Here is a 23192-nt window from a genome sequence, read left to right as displayed (position 1 = left end):
TTTTAATGGAGAAAATAAAACTGCCCATGCTGAATAGATTTAGTAGAGTACAGTAAAATAATAATGAAGTCTTTTTTAATATAACGGAATGTATGCTGATTAAAAAGCAAGCCATGCTACCCAGTGAACCAATCAAATATTTGTTATCTGATTCGATATTATGTTATAAACTTGATCTAGTAAAGGAGCTAAAGGTAGGATTGATGAAGAGTAAACATACAAAATATCTTATTTGTAAACATGATTAATTTTCCTTCCAAATCAAGTTTCTTACAATGTCCTTAAAGGCAAGTTCACTCGCACTGAACTGGGTTTAAAAAACCCAGAAAGGTGAAAGAAACCTATCACGATTCTTTTGTGAAAATCCATTAGTTACAATTTTATTGTGGATTTTTAAAAAGATTTAATTATGTGAAATCATATTATAGAATCTCCTCTTTGTAATATTTGACTTCCATATTAAAATTGTCATTAAGTTCATGGTGATTTTTTTGTTCATAGGAGATTGTATGAAATATGATGGATTATAATATCAAATGCACCCTTATGTGAAATCCTTGTAATTTCTTGGAAAATATCACTTTAAATGAATTAATATTGCTTAGTATATGGGGAGCTACTGGGGTGTCATTGGCTGACATAAGGGTGGAGCTGTCATTAATCATAAATGTGAGTACTGCCTTCATTCCTTATTCAAGAAGATATGCAGAAGTAAATACCAACTCAAGAATATTGATAACCAAGGTATGTGCAGATCCAAGGGTGGGGTGGGTGCAGAGGGTACACTGTATCCCCCTTTGATAAGTACCCAACCTCTTGATTTTACAACTGTTTTACTTACCAGAGTTTTGGTGTGGCAAATTGTGACTGTGTGGGAAGCGGGAACCACACTCTCTTTATTTAATTTCTATTTTATTTTATTTACTCATTTATATTATATCTTATTTTCATTTAGTTATTATTTTTTGGGGGAAAAAGAAAGGACCCTGGCTGGATGGAGGACATGGACAGAAGCCAGAGCTGTGGCCTCTGATAGGCGAAGGGGGAGACGTTCGGTGGAGGCATTATGTGCCACTAGGCATCTGGATGATAGGTAACAGGTAATTTTTTTTTAGGGGGGTCAGAAATCTTAAGAGAAAATTTGAACAAATTTCCATGCCCTCTGCCCATATAATATCTTGAATTCACTACTAATACAACAGAACAAATTAACATATGGATACATTTCAACAAATAGTAAAGACTTTATTGTAAAATCACAACAAAACAAATAAAACAGAATTATACTTAGGTCTATACAATCAAATATCATTTATTCATAAAATTGGTTGCAATAATACTCAAAATGATCTACATGATCTTGATACATTATTTTTACATTGACTACACACAGTATAAAATGGGTAATAGTGGGTTATCTATGTAAGGTGAAAAAAGGCCTTTACTATACATCAAATATGTTGACAGTTGTATATGATTTTCAGATGTGAGTATGAGGGTTGGTTGGTTGATAAGAAATGTAAAAATTTCATAAGATTCAGAGGCTGATTATGTGGTTATGTATCAAATCATTTAGTATCATATAAACATAGATAAATTCTATTTTTCGAGCAACATTCAGTAAATTCAATAGAGCTTGAATAGTATCTGAAGTACATATGATTTATGATACTGCCAGAATTTGTTTGTCAGATAGGTTCACTGAGAAAAAATAAAACAGATTTAGATTTCTGATGCGTCAATATCAGCTTTTTAAAAACAATTATACTAATTCATCATCAATTTGCATCAACAATTCCTATATTCAAAGGGGCCTACTATGCTTGATTGACTTAGATTTTTAGTTTAATCCTTTTTTCCAACACATTCAGCCTGTCATTGACTTAACTATTGAAATACAAATCTTTATATATCTTAAATTCATTTCACCCCACCCCCTCACCTAGTTTACCAATAATCATCCACAATTTTCTTTTCCTATTTATTTTGAAAAGGGTATGACAGATTAGGATGAATGACAAGTCCACAAATTATGGAAAATAAGGCACATAAGCCTTTGGCTATTAACAGAAAAAAACATATTGTGTGATTTTAAGATTGGTGTTGATAACTGATTCAATTCAATTCAATTCTTTATTTCATTTCCATTCAAACATAATACAAAGCAATATAAATCGGGTACAAGTTCACAGATAAACATTCTTCCTTTGTAAATAAAAACAGTATAAGATTGAGCATAAATGGAAATGACGTTGGTGTTGGGCCTAATTTACACAATTCATCACATCAAATTTTAAGTGAGGCTGGTGCTGCGATAAACAACAGATATTGAGCTTTCATATGTTAGTCACATCAAGCCCACATTCAATATTGGAATTAAAGTCAGTACACCGACACAAAACTTGAAATTATCTATTGTGTTCATGAAGAATTGCAAAACATGGGGGTTACTCCAAGATGGAAACATTACCTACATGTAACTGTTCTTTTCTCTTCTGTTGGAGTTTACAAAAAGGAGTATGAAATGAAAAAAAGCATTTCATCACCTCATCATCTCTAATCAACAGCTACCATGGCACAATCAAAAGACTATACATTTCATAATTCTGTATAGCATAACATTTGAAGGTTATTCAAAAAGTAACTAGTATATCACTTATTTCTCTTCAAATTTTATATAATGAAGCAAATCTTTCAAACTCTGCTGCTAAGGGAATAGTCAGAATAGTGTACATGCATCTTGTGTAAAGCTAAATGTCTAATTTCAGTTTCTTTGTAGTCATACAGTGTCTACCTATACAATGCTGGGCGATTACATCATTCAATTCTATGCAGCTTTCATGTCTGTATTATTATACTATGAAATTTTTATCTCCTAATGATACATACATTTGTGAATAAAATCATTAATTAATAATTTAAAAAGGGCTTGTGAAATCGCTAATATAATAAGTACTACTAAAGTTCCCTAACCATTTTCTTGCAAAAATCATCTGTACACATCAAAATTCAGAGTGAATATCTTACACTTTTTGACAAGCAAAATTAATAAAAAAATCATGATAAGAACATTCTTAAATATAAACGCATTAGACATAGTATCAACAAAATTAACATAGAAACAAACAAAATAAATAAGAGCAACATTAACACACAAAATATAACAATGCCAAACAAAGAGATGGAATATTTTCAAACTGGCAAAATACCATCAATGAACTCTATATTTTAATATTCAAGATCCATCATATTTTTCAATATGATATTTCACATGGTGTCTGTTGGGCCTTTCCAATTCATAGAAATAGTGCCCACAGCCTCATTACAAACAATTCATAAATTAGATCCAGCAATCATGTTGTTCCAAATAACAATACTTCTCCCTTTTTTAAATTCTTTTATAACATGTTAGCAGTGGTGTCATTTTTGATGGAAAAAAAAAACACAAAATAAAATAAGATTGTTAATGTTTTCATTATTAATTGGTCAGTTAGTTAGAAATTTATATTAACCTGAATCAAAATTCCTTGAAATAGATTTCTAGTGTTGGTCTTTTAAAACCCCCAACAGCCTAACTATGATCAGATATGCTGAATGTTAATCTCTTCTTCGTTTAACTATTTCTAAACTCATGAAGTAAATATTGCATGAAGCATGAGGATGCAGTGGAAATGTTAGAAGCTTAATTCTCTAAGCCTACAGCTTTAGCTTGAACTACTTAAAAATATTGACATTCCATTTTTCTCTTTAAATTCAATTTCCATCAAAGAGCCAGTCTACGTAAACAACTGTAATCTGGTTAGTTTATCTTGAGTAAGTTAAAGAATCAATTCTAAATTGATGTTGGAGAATATTTTTCTGAAATTTCAATAACTGCCCCCTCCCCCATCCAGACCACAAAAAACTTTTGTTGGAAGTATTTTGTTAAACAAAATAGTTTCTTATTTTCACTGATACCTGTTACAAGCTACTGAAATCCTTGTAGCTGATTGGCTCAGAACAAGTTAGTCAGTGTAATGAAAATTCACTGACAATATGCTTAATAAAACACTTTCCCAGGCCTTACATATTTTCTCCAATTCTGTGATGTCACTGATAATTCATTCTCTAAAAAATTTTTATGATTAAAAAAGAACAACAATAAATCTAACAAGCAATATTTTAACACATTCAATGGGAAAGTCCACTCTAAAATCAAGGTAGCTTGAAAAGAAATTGAGAGAAATGGGGGAGTGAACATTTAAGCATATCCCCAATGAAAATTAGACAATAATGAACTTTTGATATGCAATTAACAAACTCTTTGATTGTAATATTTGAGCCTATCACCCCCATGAGCTCATCTTCAAGTCAGAAATTTTCATTTTCCCATGATTTTTCCAAACATTTTTCATCATACTTCAACATTAAATAAAGTCATTGATGTGAAATTTTATATTTTCATTATGGATTGAAAAAAAAAATTAATTTGTTATCACTACGGTAAATTTACTTTTATTACTTCACAAATGAATGGAAGGAAACCATATATTGCAAAGTACTTGCTTAATAAAAACTTTGAAAGTTCATGATTTGCCTAGTTCCAATCCTTGTTTGTTAAAATTTCACTAGTCTGTTCCTCTCTTTCTTGTTTATTTAAACAAACTAATTTCAAAGTAAACTTTCCTTTTGAAACAGAACAATATAATATCATCAGGAACTTTTAAAAGATGTATGATGTCATATGTAAACCTGTTGACTTGCAAGCTCATCTGTAAATGGGAACACTAGGTTGGAGGTACAGAAGTAGAAAACAAGACCAAAGGCAATGGAGATTGGGAGAGCAGGAAGGGCCTTCTTAAATATGGCAAGAAGAATAAGTGTTAAACACAGACCCTGGAGAGAGAAAAAAGAAAATCAGACACAAAAATCAATGTCAATTTACTAAAATAATATAGTGGATATGAAGCAATATATGGTCAATAGCAGATATAGAGAACATCTTCAGTAATCTTAATGAGAATGTGATTGATCCTCACTACGGAAAACCAAAAATGTCACTTTATACATTTCATGTACCCCTAAGTAAAGTGAGCAATACCATATACATGCACATACTTCACAGATTTGACAAATTAGTGAGCTCCTGCTGTTTGCAAACACACAGTCGGTATGCCCTCAAAATAATGAATTAGCATTTGATAGATAACACTCATTTCAATTAATCACAAAGATTGGAAATATCTATCCAATACACACATAAACACATCTCTACATATAAAATAAATCTCTCTCTCTACTTTTCAAGGAATGATAATAATAATAATAATAATATAGCATTTAGAGTGAGCCTTCTAAGGAGGCATTTGGCTTCTTGAATGCCAATGATATTTCAATATTTCAGTAAAATGAGTTTTGAAAAATCCAAAATTTTATATAAATCATCAACATTTAAGATACAATCTGCAATACTTAAGGTATTAAGTGAAAGACATAAGAATTCATAGAGGATTATACGCAAAATAAAGAAAATTATTGGTATAATTGAATTATGACAAAAATGATAAACGGGGGAAAAAGAGGATGACTTACAATAAGAATTGCTACAAAGCAAGCTACAGTTGTAGTCCAATCTCCTGATGCTGATGCTTTCCCTACTAACACACTGTAGAAAATAAAATCTCCAAGACCCAATTTAACACCACCTGTAATATTAAATTAGAATGAAGTATGAGTAATAAAACTAATGAATATACATAAATGTGGTGTAAAGATACATCAAAGTACCAAAATACAACCAGGACAATAAGAATTAATGAACAACACAAGACTAACCCAAGAGCCCACCCCCCCAAAAAAAGTCTTCATAACCTGCTTTCTACCTGTCAATAAATATCACAAATCAGTTTCCCTAAAATAGTTTGACAGTTTCCCCCACTAAAACATGTGTTACAGGAAGCTATTCATAGAGACTGCTTTTCTTGCACCTGTATGATGGTTTTTATATACAGGTTTCACTGTACCAATGACAAAAAACATCTGTCCTTTACTAATTTCAAAGACAGTTTTCATCAAACTTCAATCTATAATTGTGTGCTACAAGTTCCTTACACAGTACCCCAGGCAACTTAAGCATGTTTATATGGTCGTCTTCAGGGCTGCACAATATGTCAATAATATATAAATATTGTGAAATTGAAACTTCAATGAATAGACAATTCTGAGTCCATGACATATTGGGTCAGATGCATAACAAGGCAAAAGCGATTTGGTGTCTCGCCCACTTATGAAAATAACAAGAAATATCGTGATTTGCGAGGGCACGCAACAGAATTGTATCGAAACTTCATTGTGAAATGACTGGGATGGAATAACACTTGTCATAAGAGCCTTGCACGTAAACTTTAATGTTGACCTGAAAATGACCTTTGACCTTACCATGTGACCTCCGACTGCAGCATAACATGCAGGTCGCCTAAGTACATCTACCATCCAAGTTTTGTTGAAAAGTGACTTACGGTTGCGGAGTTAGGTGTCATAAGAGAGTCTTGCATGTAAACTTTAACATTTACCTGAAAATGACCTTTGACCTAACCATGTGACCTCTGACTGCAGCATCACATGCAGGTCCCCCAAGTCCATCTACCATTCAAGTTTGGTTTAAAAGTGACTTACGGTTGCGGAGTTAGGTGTCATAAGAGAGTCTTGCATGTAAACTTTAACGTTGACCTGAAAATGACCTTTGACCTTACCCTGTGACCTCCGACTGCAGCCTAGCATGCAGGTCTCCCAAGTCCATCCACCATCCAAGTTTGGTTGAAAAGTGACTTACGGTTGCGGAGTTAGGTGTCATAAGAGAGTCTTGCATGTAAACTTTAACGTTGACCTGAAAATGACCTTTGACCTTACATGTGACCTCCGACTGGAGCATAACATGCAGGTCCCCCAAGTCCATCTACCATCCAAGTTTGGTTGAAAAGCGACTTACGGTTGTGGAGTTATGTGTCATTAGGTTTGTGACGGACGGACGACAGACGACATTTGGATCCCTAAAGGCCACCGCACACCTTACGACCCGACCAGTCGCCGACTGGCTTGCGACTGGGTGAGGGGAGATGTGACGTCACAGCGCATGTCAGCTTCAGAGTCGCAGACCGGTCAGAGACAAATCGCAAGGAAAATCGGAAGGATTTGACATGTCGAATCCTTATGACTGGATCGCAAGCTCAATCCACATTCCAGCCAATCAGACAGCAGAGTTGCACAACGCGTATATGATAAACAACGCGCATACGCAGTAGTAAACGCATTCTCTTTGTTGTTATGCCAAAAAGCAAAAAGCGCATGCGTGAGTCGCAAATCGGATCGCAAGGTGTGCGGTGTCGTGGCTTATGACTACCTTGCGATTCATCTCCCCTCTCTCAGTCGCAAGCCAGTCGCCGACCAGTCGGGTCGTAAGGTGTGCGGTGGCCTTAAGTCTCGCCTTCACCTCTGGTGGGCGAGACAAAAATTAGGAATTGCTGGAAAGCAATTACTAGCCAAGCAAAAGATCATGTCTTAGCAATTGCTTTATTTCGTATGCATAACCTTTCACTTGTGCTTAAACCCTTTTCTTGCCTTCAGAAAGCAACTGCTAGCGGTTTGAACAATAGCTGCGTCACGCTGGTGCAAACACAACGCACAGACCATAGGCTGGACTCGAATGCAAAAGTGTGGCAGAGCAAAATACCGCTTCTCTCATGTCACATCTTTTCCTTAGACCCAGTGTCAAACTATTCCTTTAACTTGATTCTGATCAATAAATTTATAGTGTGCATTTGGTTTGCACTTACTGGGAAGAAAACATATTCCTGCAAGCTACTGTACACCTAGGGGTTCTCTCTCAGATGCATAAACATGATTTTAAAACGTGAACACCCTGATCAGGCAAATGCTGAAGCTGCTCTGACGGAGCTTGAAAAAGCACATGCTTAAACGCACAAGCAAAATTTTTTGCTTTATGCATACATGTTTTAGCAATAGCTTAATCGTCAAGCAAATGCTAGCAGACAGTTAGCAATTGCTTGAGCTTACTAGCAAAAGCATTTGGTCGCTCATTTTTATGCATACAGAATCAAGCAAAAGCAATTGCTATTTTTTATGTATCTGACCCATTGCATATCATAATATTGTAAATAATTTCAGTTTTAATGTGTTTCACACAAGAAATCTGCCTCTAAATTCTATCAAACACAGCCATCACTCCAATCCAACTCACTTGGATCTAAGGGAAAGGGTCATAATATGTTCCCCCTAACCAATATCTTATTCTCTTATCTCCATTCTGTCAGCTGCAAAAATTATGTGGACATTACTTGACAATGTTTGACATTTATTCATCAGGAGCAATATATTATTTTTTTTCATTCAAATACTCAAATATAAATCTTCTACTTGGGTTGTATTCATAAACTCACGTTCTTCTTCTTCCTCCTCATCTACTGTAGGCTGTCTATTATTCTGTGCATTATTCTGTCTCAATGCCCTGACAGCAGCTCTCCTATCTTCAGAGGTAACGCTAGAGTTTGTACTCCTCTCTAGATCTCTATCTCTTCGCTCAGTAAACACAGTATCAAAACCACCGTTAACATCCTCTTGTTCACCTGACACTGTTTGATTCGCTTCACCACCTGAGGAAAGGAGAGTAGTTCATTCTGCACTGTCATGTAAAGGTCAAAGGTTTAAACCCTGATGCAAATGCCTATTAACTACACCCCCATGATGTTGATAAATATGCGACTGGTACTCGACATATATGACATATAAACATAAATTTACAGGAGGATAAGCCAGTGACTGGTGAACTAACGTAATGATTAGAGATAAAACTTTTCCAAATTTTTGCATTGACAAAAAGAATTTCATTAGGATAAGCTTCTTGAGGTGCTGCCGCCCATTACTATCTTATGTACATTTTATATTTGAATAATTGGAAATAAATTCATGAATAGACAACTCTAAATGATAAATTAAAAAAACTCACCGACTTTCCAGATACCTACCGCACTTTCTTTTTCGTAATTCTTTTTTTATATTCACAGTAATGTAACAGATTGTATAGCTACCAAATTGAAAAGTAAAAGTGAATTAATCCTTAAATATTTTTTGCACTGGAGATATAAAAATTCTTAACATGCCAAAGTCACCAAAAAGCATCTGATCAAATACAGGAATCCTAGACAGCAGAAAGTTCTCTAACTTGTTAATGGTTAAATCTGGGTTTTTTGATCTCCAAGTCAATTTTTGTAAATAACACACTCACCAGTTTCACTTTCTTCGGCTGCTGGTTGTTTTTTATTTCCTTTAGATGCCTGTTGCATGGAATCAACATCTGCCATTCCTACTAACCACACCATTGTTGCTGTAAAGACAGACCATGATCATAAATAAAATACAATCTACAGCTAATCTTTTGATACACATGCAATATAAAAGAGGATAGATTTCTCTGTATTGGCACTGTATTTAGCAAATGTATAAGAATACATCATTTTATTTGTTGGAATTTACAATACACACTATCTAACAACTACACATCACATTATTGACTTTATATGCTACTTCAACTGAGAAGTGATTCTTTTCACATAGCTATGAGATGATGAATTTTCATCCCCTAACCCCTCAAGAAATGGACATTCTGATGTCATAATCTCATAGCGCCCTCCCTCAGAGGATATAGGAATACACATTAACAGTTGTCAGAGATATGCCAGCTGCAGATTATCATAAAAAAGCAAGGCAAAGGCTTCAGCCTCTAAAATGGTGACACAATGACGTCAATGCATACGGTCTATAACAGTAAAGGGAGAAAAGGCTAGTATTCATTATTTCTTAAGACCAGATGAGAGTGAGAATTTTCAAATACCCTATATATTACCTGGGAGCATTTATCTGAATATGTCAGTCAAATTAAACCAGGGTGGTGTTTCAAAAAGCTGTTCTTAAAGTAACATATGACTTCATGCACAACTGGAACATAGTTTTGGGTGCTAAGTCAGCTACATAGGGATAAAACTAATAGTGCAAGAAGGGGTCACCAGTCGTACATAACTTACAAACAGCTTTATGAAATGACCCCCAGGTCATGAAATGGAATTATAGAAATGCAAAAAGAGTTTCTTACATGAATAGATGAGTGCAGGAAATATCTGTTCATCTCTCTCCTGAGCAGTTTCTACCAGCATTCTGAGAGGACCCTTGGGGCATAGCACAGCAAATAAATCTAGACACATTAAAAATAATAATATATCATCATAATAAAGTCCTTGAATAAAGAAATGATTGCTGATCTGCTTCTTGTGTTCTAATCAAGTTTTGCAATTTGAGTTGATCAATATGGTAATTAAGAAAACAATAATTTGACATTTCTGGGGAGTATGGCAGTTCTGAAATTAATTATATACAGCATACAGGATAACAAATGTGACATTACAAAAAATAATCCAAAAAATAGCTAAAATTCTGTTTTCTCTTGATGGGTTTGGTCAGTAATTAATTAACAAACGTTTCCCTCCTTTTCCTGCTTTCATAAACGAAACAAAAATTGAATTGATGACAAAACATCTGATAAAATCACATGCAGATAGAAGGAAAACTGACCATAAACGGCAATGGCTGCCAGGATGGTCCAGAGGGTCCATTCTGGGAGGTATTTGATGAAGATAAGAGCCATGAGAGCAGATATGACAATGAGGTAGAGCTGCTGGAGACGTAATGGTCCCTTCCAATGTATGCTAACCATACCAACCATACCAAAGTTCCACATGATTACTGCTATGGTAAAGTAATCCATTGGTATGTTGTAAGTTACCAGCAATTCTCTGGGGAAAGAGAGAGAAACAACCTGTTGTTATAACAAGACTCACCCTATACTCTCATAAACAAGAACATCTAAAGCAGTGTTCCCAATACCCATTCATAGACACAAATGATATTTAAAAAATTCATTTATCTAATTGTGGAGCATTATAATAGTGATATTAGGCAGACATGAGAGCTATGAAAGAAATCAATATTATTATTTTCCTTTAATTCTGTATTAATTTATACATTAATTTATTCATTCTTGTACAAGTTGGCAGAGTAAGCAAGACTAAAATTTCAATATTTCTGTGATGTTTCCACAACGCTAAATAAAAATATATAATGAAGTAAAAATAAAAGGGAAGGCTGACTCACAAAATATGTGATTGTGTATACTCACTGTAAATAAAAGAATGTGAAGAAAAACAGAAGAAGAAGAGATGACAAGACTAACCAGCCATGGATAACCTATTAAATATTGGAGAAAAAACGAGAAAGGTTTGCTGTAGTACATAAGTTGTACATGATTGGGAACCCTTTCTTTGTGGTAAATTATATACCCTCAAATTTTTATTCAGTCATGCATAATATCATTTGTAACTTACGTAGTATTGTTTAGTTAAGACTATATTGGCATCGATTCGGCAGACCCGTAACCATACAAGAAGGCTTAGTCTGTTTTTTTTTAAGGCTTTGAGTCAGACTACATGCCTTAGCTGTCAGCTAATGAATAATTATTCACAGAAGAAAACACTAATATAACAAAATATTATGTCCATTGACCCAAATTGACCTTTGACCATGATCATGTGACCTAGGACGTGCAAAATAATCATTCATACTTGATTACCCTTATGTCGATGTTTCATGAGCTAGATCCATAAACTTTCTAAGTTATGATGCTAATTCAACACATACTCCCAACACGACCAGAGTTCATTGACCTTTAAATGACCTTTTATCTTGGCATGTTCCTGAAATGCGCACAGGGTATTCAGAGATACATTGATGCTCTTAACGTGGAGAAGGTTAACGGTTCACCATGTTATAAACTCCACCATGCAAACCTTCAGATCTACAGACTTATTTAATTCCTATTTGTATTTCCCGAGACTATTGGTGACATGTACTTTTCATGATGCAACACTATCATTGGAAAAAGTACAATACAATTGTCTTAATATAAATCACTAGTGCATGAATGATGGGAATTATTTCACAATAACAGATGTTTAATTACAGCTATTATATTCCAACACTCATTGAATTACATACTCAATAGTACAATCAATCATTGTCATTTAAAGTACATTTCACACCATTATACAAGCACTGACTGAACACCTTGTATAACTATTGATGTGACGCAATCAATAAAATATTGTTTACTTCAATAACATTTCTAAGGTAATTGATATCTTTGTAGACACGCACAGGTGGGTACATTTGATAACATACATGTACTGGACAGATGAAATGAATGAACTTTTGTTGATTTCAAGAATCTAAAATCCTCTAGATATCTGATTGTTTTCAAAACAAAATAAAATGTGAACAAGCTTTGATAGTCACCAAATATTGATTACACAAATTCAATATGTTATTTAAAGAACCTAAAAATCTTAACGTTGAATTAAAGGATGCATAATTCAAATCACATTTACATCATATAAAGGGGGAGACAAGCGTAAACAAAGAAAAAAATAAATTGATTGCAGATGAAAGGGAGACAACAGACAAGAAATAGAGGAGTAATGGGGGTAGAGAAAGGGTATACAATGCAATACACATCAGATCTTGTCACCTTAAGCAATAGCAAAATAGAACAAACAAAAATACACTTACTAACCTTATAACATCTGTATTTATACAGAACCACCAGAAATATTGTCATGACAAGAACTATGCCAATTATAATAAGAGCATTTGCTAAGGCATTCCATGCTTTAGTTCCAGCTTGTTCAGACTTTTCATGGAAAGGAGTGTATATCCTATAAAGAAAGAGAAAAAATTAAAAAAAATGTGAATGACAATATATATACAACACCACCAACATTATAAAAAAAATGTAAATTGTACATTTTTCTGACTAAAAAAAAAAAAACATATGAAGTGGGGACCCATTTCTGATTGCTAATCCTTAGATTGTCTTTCATAAGAATTTAACTTTGATTGATAGGATTGGCAATATCAGGATGAGGAGAGTAAATCCATATATCCCTAGTACAAACTACTAATTAAAATGTGAGTCATAGAGGCAATCAGGAGAGGAAGAGAATGGTTACAGTTTAAAGGACAAATCCACCCTAACAAAAAGTAAATATAAAGATATAAATCCAACAAGCATAACACTGAAAAATTCACCAAATTTGGATGTAAAATAATAAAGTTATTACAATTCAAATGTTTGCTTAATTTCACAAAACAGTTATATGCACATCCTGGTCGGTATTCAAATGAGGAGACTGATGACGTTATCCACTCTATTTATGTATTTTGTTACATTAAATATTCCAATTTTCTCCTCATTGTCAAGTGAAACAACAATCAATTCCTCCCTGAAAATGTGGATTTATCATTGTTTAATACTATATGGTTCAGTCCAGTTGGTCCTTATTGTCAAATCTGTAAAAAAAAGAAAAATTCTATGATGCAAACAATAAAAAAACAAAAGAAATAGTGAGAGAGGGACATCATGGTCTGTCTCGTTTGCATGTCACTGAGTTGTGCATATCACTGTTTTGTGAAAAAAAGCAAAACTTAGAAATGTCATAACTTTCTTATTTGATGTTGTAGAGGGGGGTGTGAGATTGTTAATTCTGAACTTTTAAGATTCAATCTTCTGTTTTGTGGACCAATTTCAGATCCCTAATCCTTAGTGATACAGAATGTCTTTCATAACAATTTCATCTTACACAATATAAACAACTTGATTCTAAGAAAGTGAACTCACAGGTAAACATCCCCAGATTCTGTGTAGAAAGATACGGTGGAGATTGTTGCCACGACAACCAACATACAGAGTGAGACAGGCACAAAGAGCATGATAACGTGCTTAGCTCCATACTTGAGCATCTCATCTTCTTCATCTTCTTCCATTGGCGGTGGATTTCTATCCCTCTGTCGTTCTTGGTTAGCTTGCCTGTTTCCTGCATTGGCCTGATAAATGAATAGTAAATAAAATGAGTACATTCACATAACTAAAGCAAAAATGATGACAGATCAATGATCTCAGGCAAATGTGTAGAAAATTGTCATTTCACTTTCAAATGTTTTCTTTTTATTGTCATATTATCTAACTAAACAACTTGTTGATTATTAACTTTAATAGTATTATTATTTCAAATTTACTTATATAGAATTATAAGGTAACGATTCTACAACTGCAAAATATTCATATTGAACCATTGAAGGTGAGAAAGGGCTTAGGTGCAACCTCAACTACCTAGCTTCCCTTGAAATTCCTCTTTTAATAGACATTGGTTTTAAGTCCTAATGGACAGGGTAAGAAATCAGTTCCATTTTTTCCCCATGGATATTCTTTTTCCACATTCAGGCTATTTCTTTCATTTCAAGGGCTGCATTTTTACACAAAAATTAATTATCAATTAGCAAGTTTCATTATTTCTGCGGTATATGAATAAAAGTGATTTATCTTAATATTCTTGAATATTGTTTGTGGCAAATCTTGGGGTGACTCAAAGAAGATGGTCGCCCCAAGGATTCTATTTTGGGAATTTTAGGGGCAATTTGAGCAGTCATGAGGGTAAAATTGCTCATCCTCATGTATTTCATACACTGAGTGGTTCTATGGCAAAAAACTGCCTTGCTCTCCTCAGTGCTTACTGCAAGGGGCTGACACATTCGTAACTGAAAATGGAAAATAACAAATAGTAGTACATCATGACTACCAGACTTATGCTGAATTAAATGCCCCACTCTCATCACAAATTTTAAAATTATACATAAAAACTACCAGATTGTAGTTATTAAAAAGTGAGTTTAAGAAATATCATATGTATTGCTAAGGCAAAAACTTTTGAATATTCAAATTCACAACAGCAACCAATTATGATAACCATGCAAGATCTACATTGAGAAGGGAATAAAATACCTTTAATGATACATAAATCAGTGGGGAAAATGAAAATGTACACAAATCAAAAGAAAAAATAATTGTGTCCAAATACATTTTTATTCAAAACTGTGCAATAAACAAATGAGACTGGCAATTGCCTTCTGCCTTCATGTAGGGAAGAACTGTACATTCTAAACTTACTCTCTGTCTGCCTCTGTGGAAAGATGCCTCAGACCTAGACCTGTCTGGGTTAACAAGAAGCACTGCACACTCATCAACTTCATGATCACTATCCTCCAAACCACTCATTTTATCTCATGCTTCAATTATTACCTTTTCAGATGGCTGTATTTCTAGTCTTTACAAACTACTTGTTTACTTCAGTTTCAATTCAAATTAATGTAGTCTTCTGCTTTATCTTAGCAAAGTCAATGAGGTCAATTATGGGTCACTTCTTCCCAGGCAGTACTGTATTCTTGCAACCGTCTTAACTTTTGTATGTAACATCACCTTGGGAAATATCTGCTCAAAAATAATATCAAACTGAGTTCCTTTACACGGTATCTTGTTGGATTTTGTTGAGATCTAACCAGTTCAAAGCATTCCTGCAAGGTAATGTTGCCTCTAACCAGTTCAAAGCATTCCTGCAAGGTAATGTTGCCTCTAACCAGTTCAAAGCATTCCTGCAAGGTAATGTTGCCTCTAACCAGTTCAAAGCATTCCTGCAAGGTAATGTTGCCTCTAACCAGTTCAAAGCATTCCTGCAAGGTAATGTTGCCAAATGAATAGCGCCATGTGGGATTTGAACCCTGCACCTTGTTGTAGATCCAAGATTTAAAAAAAACTTTATCACTGCTGATCGACAATAATAACAGAAATTCACTTCAAATGTAGCAACGAAACATGATTACCAGTACATCCAAATCTTAAGGGGAGAAAGTATGCAAAGAGCTGCTCTTGTTGTATGGTTGTTATCAGCTTAAAGAGAAATTCCAGTAGTTGCAGTAAACACTGATTTCATGAGAAAGTCTGTAAAACAAGGCTTAATTGTCAGTATATCATTGAGGATCTAGATCTGGTACAGTTACATGAACTGAACTTCGTGAAATATTGAAATCTACACTGAAAAATGTTCAGACTGAAGATCCCCAACACAGATAAGCGCACGTGGGACAGTGTATAATTATTGCTTTGAATGTCGTGCCCGACGCTCTACCCGAATCCTGTGCTTATTTGCTGATTTCTCAGCAATTACACAATTTCTTCCAGAATCCTTTGGCACGTTTTATTTATACAAACAGACACTTTGGTGGTCATTTCATTGGATTCTGTACGAACTCATTTTCATATCGTTACCAAAACTAGCATTTACCTTTAAGAAAATGTTGACATGATAGTTATAACTACATGTATCTCATTGAGTGGAAAGTACTTATTGTTCAAATTGATCACATAGCCCATCACATCATAGTTTTCCAAATATTCTGCCTATTGTACAAAAACAAATCCATCATGTAAAACCAGATTACACTGTACATTGTACATGTACATGCCAACATGAATAAATGTATCATATCACAAGTAAATGGACCCCACTTTGCCCACCATACAATCATGGAGCTATATAGCTCCATGATACAATGATATGGATCAAACCTGACAGTGCTAACAAATAAAATCCATACTTCTAAAATCAAATACAATAGCACCAACTGTATTCAGTGAAGACAGAAAACAAAACTTGATCCAATTCCAAAGTCCACGCCCACGTTTAAAATGGATTCACAATCGTAAATGTATAATACACATGCACACATGTACAAAACACCAAGTCTGAACAAATGATGAACAGAGAGATTTCAAATGATTTTACTGCAACATTTCTGTGACTAATGTAAAGTAGCTACTTCTTCACAAACATCTGCTCCTAGACAGTTGGTATATATGTAGTTTAGCATGGCAAGACCCATCAACATTGATAGAATACATGCAGGTGCATGGAGGCCAAAATATCGCACATGAATACACATATCAAACCAATACATGTAGATTGTAGATTTGCACTTTTAGTCTGTATAAAGATATATCACCAATAAAACCATTCAGATTGTGTATGGTCCATGGAAGTGTCCAACTATTCCTTGATCTGGACACACAAGTGATCAAACTCTGATGAGGACACACCCACTTTTGAGTGACAGTAGACCTTACTCTTAAATGCTGAAGTGATAATCCAATCAGGACACTTTCAAAACTTTATAATCCAAACACTAGCAAGGCATGAACAGTAGACGTCAACACTTTGAGAATGATATTTGGATTTCAAAAAGAATAAGCCAAAGCATGGCAATACGAATCAACAATATCAAGCAGATCATAACAATGTTCATATAAACAGTGAACAACACAGAGTAGTGAGAACATACAGCTGGAAACCAGAAGTATCAACAGCCTTTTCTGATTTTATACCATTCACATTCATCATCCAAATGAAATTACTGAAGTGGTATGGTAGCATAACAGTTTACGGTACAAAGATTCCACAGATGAATGCACTGCCACTGATGTATGTATGAATGAGTTGAATGTACAAGGAAGCCCTATGACACAAGCTGATCCGGGTAAAACAGACAATGTCAATAAGGGCACTACAGTGCAATGTTTAACCAAGATAATAAAGTTAATGGATAATAAATCCTTCACCACATCACCCCCCTAAAAAGCCTTTGCATTTTTTAAAGCAAAATTTATTAAACAGCATGTTTCAAAAAAGGAGCAATTGATGTGTATTTTACACTCTAAAAAAAAAAGATTGAGAAAGAATTTACCCAATATTCTGTAAAAAGGGAACATGCATGTTTGCTGCATACCTTTTTCCTCCATATTGCGCAAAATGCATGTTTTAAGTGTAAATTTCAACACAACATTGCATGAAATTACGAAGTATTTGGTATCATTTTACTCAGCAAATATGCATGTCCCAATTTACCTGTATTGGTTAAACTTTTTTGAGAGTGGAATGTGTAGCATGTACATGTATACCCTCAGTCAACTTCTATCCTATTTACAGTTTTCAAGGAGTGTCCCCATGTACCTTATAATCAAAGACACTTGTCAGCTTTGCCTAATCTACATGTAATACCAATTTTTTACTTCTGTCATTAACTTGGTAACAAAACACAGTACTGACAAACAGGACACCCCCTACCCCCTCCTCCCCCCAAAAAAAAGAGAGAAACACAAAATAAATGAAAATATATGTTACACATTGGTAGAAATCATTGGAAAACCTGGGGGACTACCGGTATATATTTCTCAACAGAGGGCTCACTTGATTTACATACATGTGTACATTTGCTTGATACAGATGTGGATGCTCGCATTGCATACTCTAAATATCAAGTCTACATGGCTGTCCATTTGACATCATGATCATCCCTTTTGATATCTTGAAATGCCTTGGCCTTGGGGTTTCCATACATTGTCCTTGGCCATGAGGGCTTGGCTTTAACTGCAAGTTAACGCTACAATTATCGCCATCAATCTACATCTAACATGTTAACAGCCAAATAAAACATGATCTTTTAATTTGACATTGAGAGCTATACTTAGGACCTTAACTACAAAGCTGTATTCTGACACTTAAGCCTGCATTCTTAAGTCAGGTTTAACTACATGCAGCCCACAGTCTAACTCTGTGCTTTATTTATTGGGAGCCAAATTAAAAGAAAAATCTTGTTATATTCCTTTTGCTTTCATAATGAGGAAAAATACTTCAATATACTTCATTATCATTTCCAGACAATTATGAACAATTTGTGTGTCAAATGAGTTAATAAATTGGATGTGTACTGTTAGGGACTCGTGCCCCAATTGGCTCTCCAAACTTAAACCACAACTTTAAACCAGGGTTTTTAAATTTTAACCTGACTTCAGAATACCGGCCTTAGACCCTTGTTACATCTGGAAAATTGCTGGCCCAGGGCCAGCCCAAGGCCCGTCTCAGGCAAGAAAGAAAGCAGATGTTGCACGTCAAACCAACCCAAGAGGCCGAGACCACCTCCGGAGGTAGTCTCTGGTTGGACTAGGGCCAGCCACTGGTCAACTACATGTATGTAAACACAAACCTACCTGGAACCCATCTTGGTCCACTTGCAGTAGTTTTGAAGCACAGACCATGGTTTGTCAATAGTGGTGTGAATGGTAGTCAGACAATGGACCTACTACTCCCTAGTAGGCCCATGATCAGAAAAAGGAGAATTGAGATTATGAAGTGAAGCTACTATTATATAACCATAGTCAGAAATATTGACCCAGATAGTCTGCACTTTGCAGACCACTTTTGAATCCTAAAGTTTATCAACAGTTTAAATCAGGGTCTTTGCCTTCAGTCTAACTGAAAATGGTCAGGAATCAGAAACTGACTGTGGAATTGACATACAGATGGGGGGATGAATGTGCTGTGATGTAAACTGGACCAAGTCTGTTCACAAAACTGATCCACCTTAATTTTCCTCAAGGTTGCAACCAATCCCGGGCCGACCCCAAACCAGCGATTTTCAGATGTAATACGGATCATAGGCCATGGTCTAACTCTGTGCTTAAATTGAGGAAAGCAGAAAATGCCAAAATTTTTGTTTACATTGTATGTTTTTTGTGTTCATTAAGGGTGCTCTTTTATTATGCTATGATGGAAGAGAAAACTGTTTCAGTTTTTATTACTGTTTTAAGATTTGTGTCACTATTGGCTATCCATAGTTAAACCAAAGTTTAGACCAGAGATTAAATTAAACCTGAGTTCAAAATATAGACCTGTATGTGCATGTCATCAGAGAGAGAAAAAGATGAAATCCACATATTTCAAGCACCCCATCTTAAAATTCCAGCCCTATCAAACCTCCTTGAGAAAAAGCTCAACATTTATTTTTCTTTAATCAATCGAAGTCTCCCATGGCCAATGTCAAGTGATGAGGCTTTGCATATCTTTAGACTTTAGTACACTCTATATTTGTTTCAGACAAAGTTGGTCTGGCAAAGAAGACTGGTATTGTCAATAAAGGAAATATAAGTTCTCAAAATGACCAAAGAAAATCAAATCATCTCATGGTAGTGGTAGGCATGAAATCAAGAATATTATCATTTAATGATTGAAATGCCTAAATGGTGCATGTAGTTTAAAGTCAGATTGAACAGGAAAAAAATGTTATGCAATCAATCATGACGTAGTAAATACAGCCCGGGGGGGGGGGGGGCCACTTACATTTAGGAGTGGATACCATGCGCGACCAAAAAAACACTTAAAAAGGATGTCTTTTTCAAGATAGGGCACGTTACGTGATAAGGGTGTCAAAAACACAATAATATTGAAAAAAGGGAATCTATTTCGCTTGGAAAAATATACATGTTTAGGGTCAAATATGAGGGGACGATAAAACAAAATCAAAATGTTTTATAAAGGATGTCCTTTTTGCCCCAACACTACGTGTTTAGAGTCCGAGTTTGCGCGAGGTGTGGAAGGTGGGGCCGTACTAAACCAAAATAATGGTGTGTAAAGGTAAAACCGACAACCGACGGACCCGTGACATAACAATAAAATATCGCTGTACTTGTTTAGGGGTTCATTTCAGGGAATACTTGCCAAGAGTATCATTTTCTTTCCAATACTTGTTAAGGGGTGCATTTTCAGAATATGGAAAATACATCGCTGTACTTGTTTAGGGGCTCAATTCTGGGAATACTTGCCGAAAGTATTTGTTTCCAATACTTGTTAAGGGTAGGGTTTCACACGCCAATACTTGTTAAGGTGTGCATTTTCAGAAAATGGAAAATACGTGTTTAGGGTGCTTTTCAAGACCCTGTGGTCGCGCATGGTATCCACTCGTCAATGGAAGTGGCCCCTCCGGGAAATACAGAAAAGTTTAACTTTTTTTCTCAACTCATAAGAACAATCTGAAGAAATCAAGGTAATTCTTTCAATTTTTTATTTACGTGTTGAGAACAAAACAGATGAAATTTCATGATCGTGTGTTTCAGTCAATTATTGCGAAATCAATAATAATAAGGTAATTAAAAAAATTGAGTGACAAGGTTGAAATGAAATGGTAGATAGTAATTTAAAGAATTATTTCAGAATATGTCAAGCTCTGCGGATATAATCACATATAATGACATGTACTTGTACATGTAATGACATACTGTATAATGATATGACATTACACATTAGTTTCAAAATCTACTTTGGAATAATTCAATGTTAACCTAAATGTAAGCAAGTATGTAAAAACAAATAAGGTAACCAAAAAATAGATAGAGACATGGTCATTAAATTTTGCTGTAAACTACAAAGCAGTTGGGAGATTATAAAAGCAGTCGGTAGATGCACAAATATTACATTATCCTGCCAGTGTATAGAGATGTTGGGTTCTCTTGTCATTTTTATGCGTTTGACTGTTTGACACTGCATCATCATCAAAAAGACTTTATATTTCAAAGTGAAGTTTAAAATCAGTTCCAGCCAAGTTCAACTTAATTGGATAAAATAAGACCATAATCTGTCATAATGTATACTGGAATGGAGAACATCCGTTTAGTGGTGGGTTCTTTGACTTTAGCTCTTGGTATCCCAGGAAACCTAACAATTATAATAGTCTTCATAAGACAAGGTATCAAGAACGCTACAGATGTCACCTTCACTGCTCTTGCCATTGTAGATCTCATTGCCTGTATCGTCAGTGGCGTGAAGATTCCAATTGTGTTCTTTCAAGATGAACACCCATGGCCATGTTTTACTGAGATTATCGGAGGAAGATCTACACTCTACGCTGGCTTGTTTCTCACAATCTTGATAGCTTTTTCTCGCTACCAAGCTATCTGTAAGCCCTTTGAAAGGCGGATTGGAAGACAAACTGCCATCCTGATCAACATTGGTTGCATACTTCTTGCATTTTGTATCCATGTTCCATTCTTTTTCACCTCCAAATCAAAGAATCTTGGAGGAGATAAGTTTGGGTGCTTTGTGTATGGCAACATACCATGGGGGCGTGCCGTCTATGCCAAATTCCAAGCTTCTGTATTCTGTGTTTCTGCAACAGTCATAACAATCTTATACATCATGATATACAAGTTCATCCATGCTCATCAGAATATTCGCAACCAACTGGATGTGGGTATAGCATCTGCACATAATGCTCTTTCTAAGTCAGATGACCCAGCAACCAAAGCAGCAAAGTCTAATGGAACACGAGAAAATTGTGACCCACAAAACAAGGTCTCAATCAACATGATATCCCTCAATCATCAGGCAGTCCAAGAGCAGAAAGATCAGGTACCAAAGAAACCTAGAGGCCAGAAGACCTATCACAAGACAACCAAGACGGTCATCATTATTTCTTTTCTATTTTTTCTCCTCTGGTGTCCTAGCATTGTACTTGATCAAGTTCCAGAAGAGAAAATCATTCACATCCTTCCAGATCCACAACAAAGAGAGGATTTCATCTATATTTTCCATCAAACCAAATACATCAATAATGTCATCAATATTTTTGTCTACCTGTTTGTATATCAACGTTTCAGAAAAACGTTTTGCAAGACATTTGATTACTGCAATAAGAAACCTAATCCCATTGAAGTGTAAAAATGGATTTCTTCATACCAGCCTTGTAGAGATTTGTAAAAGTTTTTCTGACATTCACTGGGATTACATATAGTTAAAGGTCAAGTCCCCGGAAAATGTTGATTTGAATAAATAGAGGAAAATCAAACTACCATAACGCTGAAAATTTCATCAAAATCAGACGTAAAATAAGAAAGTTATGGCATTTTTAAATTTCGCTTATTTTTCACAAACAGTGATAAGCAAAAGTTAGTGACATGCAAATGTGTCAGTCAATGATGTTCATCACTCACTATTTCTTTTGTTTGAATTATACAATATTTCATTCTTTTTAATACAAATTTGACAATAAGGACCAACTTGACTAAATTAAACAATGCTAATTCTATGTGTTCAAGGAGGAATTAATCGTTGTTTCACTTGACAATGAGGAGAAAATTAGAATATTTCATATTTCATATAATGAAATACGAAAGAAATAGTGAGTAGATGACATCATCAGTCTCCTTATTTGCATACCGACCATGTTGTGCATATCACTGTTGTGTGAAATTAAGCAAAGCTTTATTAAAATGTCATAACTTTCTTATTTTTCATCCCATTTTGATGAAATTTTCAGTGCTTTGCTGTTGGATTTTCTTTTTATTCAACTCAACTTTTCATTGGAGTGGACTTGTC

At 34.9% G+C, this 23192-nt stretch overlaps 2 protein-coding genes across 34 annotated transcripts in view; one reads left to right on the top strand and one right to left on the bottom strand.

Annotated features, from left to right (window-relative positions):
- Positions 1 to 1220: 1220 nt before the first annotated feature.
- Positions 1221 to 23192, bottom strand: part of LOC129265145 (presenilin-1-like) — a 33168-nt gene continuing 11196 nt past the window's right edge. The window contains exons 1-13 of one of the 33 annotated variants that reach the window (XM_064101655.1): positions 17329 to 17489; positions 16275 to 16390; positions 15681 to 15717; positions 15104 to 15524; positions 13778 to 13983; positions 12674 to 12815; positions 11225 to 11292; positions 10621 to 10841; positions 10145 to 10243; positions 9281 to 9379; positions 8436 to 8648; positions 5572 to 5684; positions 1221 to 4875 (exon numbers count right to left, since the gene is read on the bottom strand). In XM_064101655.1, the coding sequence (XP_063957725.1) occupies positions 4720 to 4875; positions 5572 to 5684; positions 8436 to 8648; positions 9281 to 9379; positions 10145 to 10243; positions 10621 to 10841; positions 11225 to 11292; positions 12674 to 12815; positions 13778 to 13983; positions 15104 to 15211 (1425 nt within the window). In that variant the 5' untranslated portion in view covers positions 15212 to 15524; positions 15681 to 15717; positions 16275 to 16390; positions 17329 to 17489 and the 3' untranslated portion in view covers positions 1221 to 4719. Of the gene's footprint in view, positions 4876 to 5571; positions 5685 to 8435; positions 8649 to 9280; positions 9380 to 10144; positions 10244 to 10620; positions 10842 to 11224; positions 11293 to 12673; positions 12816 to 13777; positions 13984 to 15103; positions 15932 to 16274; positions 16391 to 16775; positions 16902 to 17113; positions 17526 to 23192 lie in introns of those variants that run through there. The other 32 variants (XM_064101643.1, XM_064101653.1, XM_064101648.1 and 29 more) reach the window with 32 other exon arrangements.
- On the top strand, positions 20895 to 22950 carry LOC129265603 (uncharacterized). The gene has a single exon (XM_064101669.1). The coding sequence runs from the start codon at positions 21462 to 21464 to the stop codon at positions 22533 to 22535; it is 1074 nt and encodes a 357-aa protein (XP_063957739.1). The 5' UTR covers positions 20895 to 21461; the 3' UTR covers positions 22536 to 22950.

The sequence above is a fragment of the Lytechinus pictus genome, chromosome 7, assembly GCF_037042905.1.
Source record: "Lytechinus pictus isolate F3 Inbred chromosome 7, Lp3.0, whole genome shotgun sequence".
Taxonomy (NCBI): Eukaryota; Metazoa; Echinodermata; class Echinoidea; order Temnopleuroida; family Toxopneustidae; genus Lytechinus; species Lytechinus pictus.
The sequence above is the reverse complement of the archived record's forward strand: the minus strand, read 5'-3'. Positions and strand labels throughout refer to the sequence as shown.

Coding starts and splice junctions, on each gene's coding strand:
- LOC129265603 (XM_064101669.1), top strand. CDS start 21,462: ATGTATACTGGAATGGAGAACATCCGTTTAGTGGTGGGTTCTTTGACT.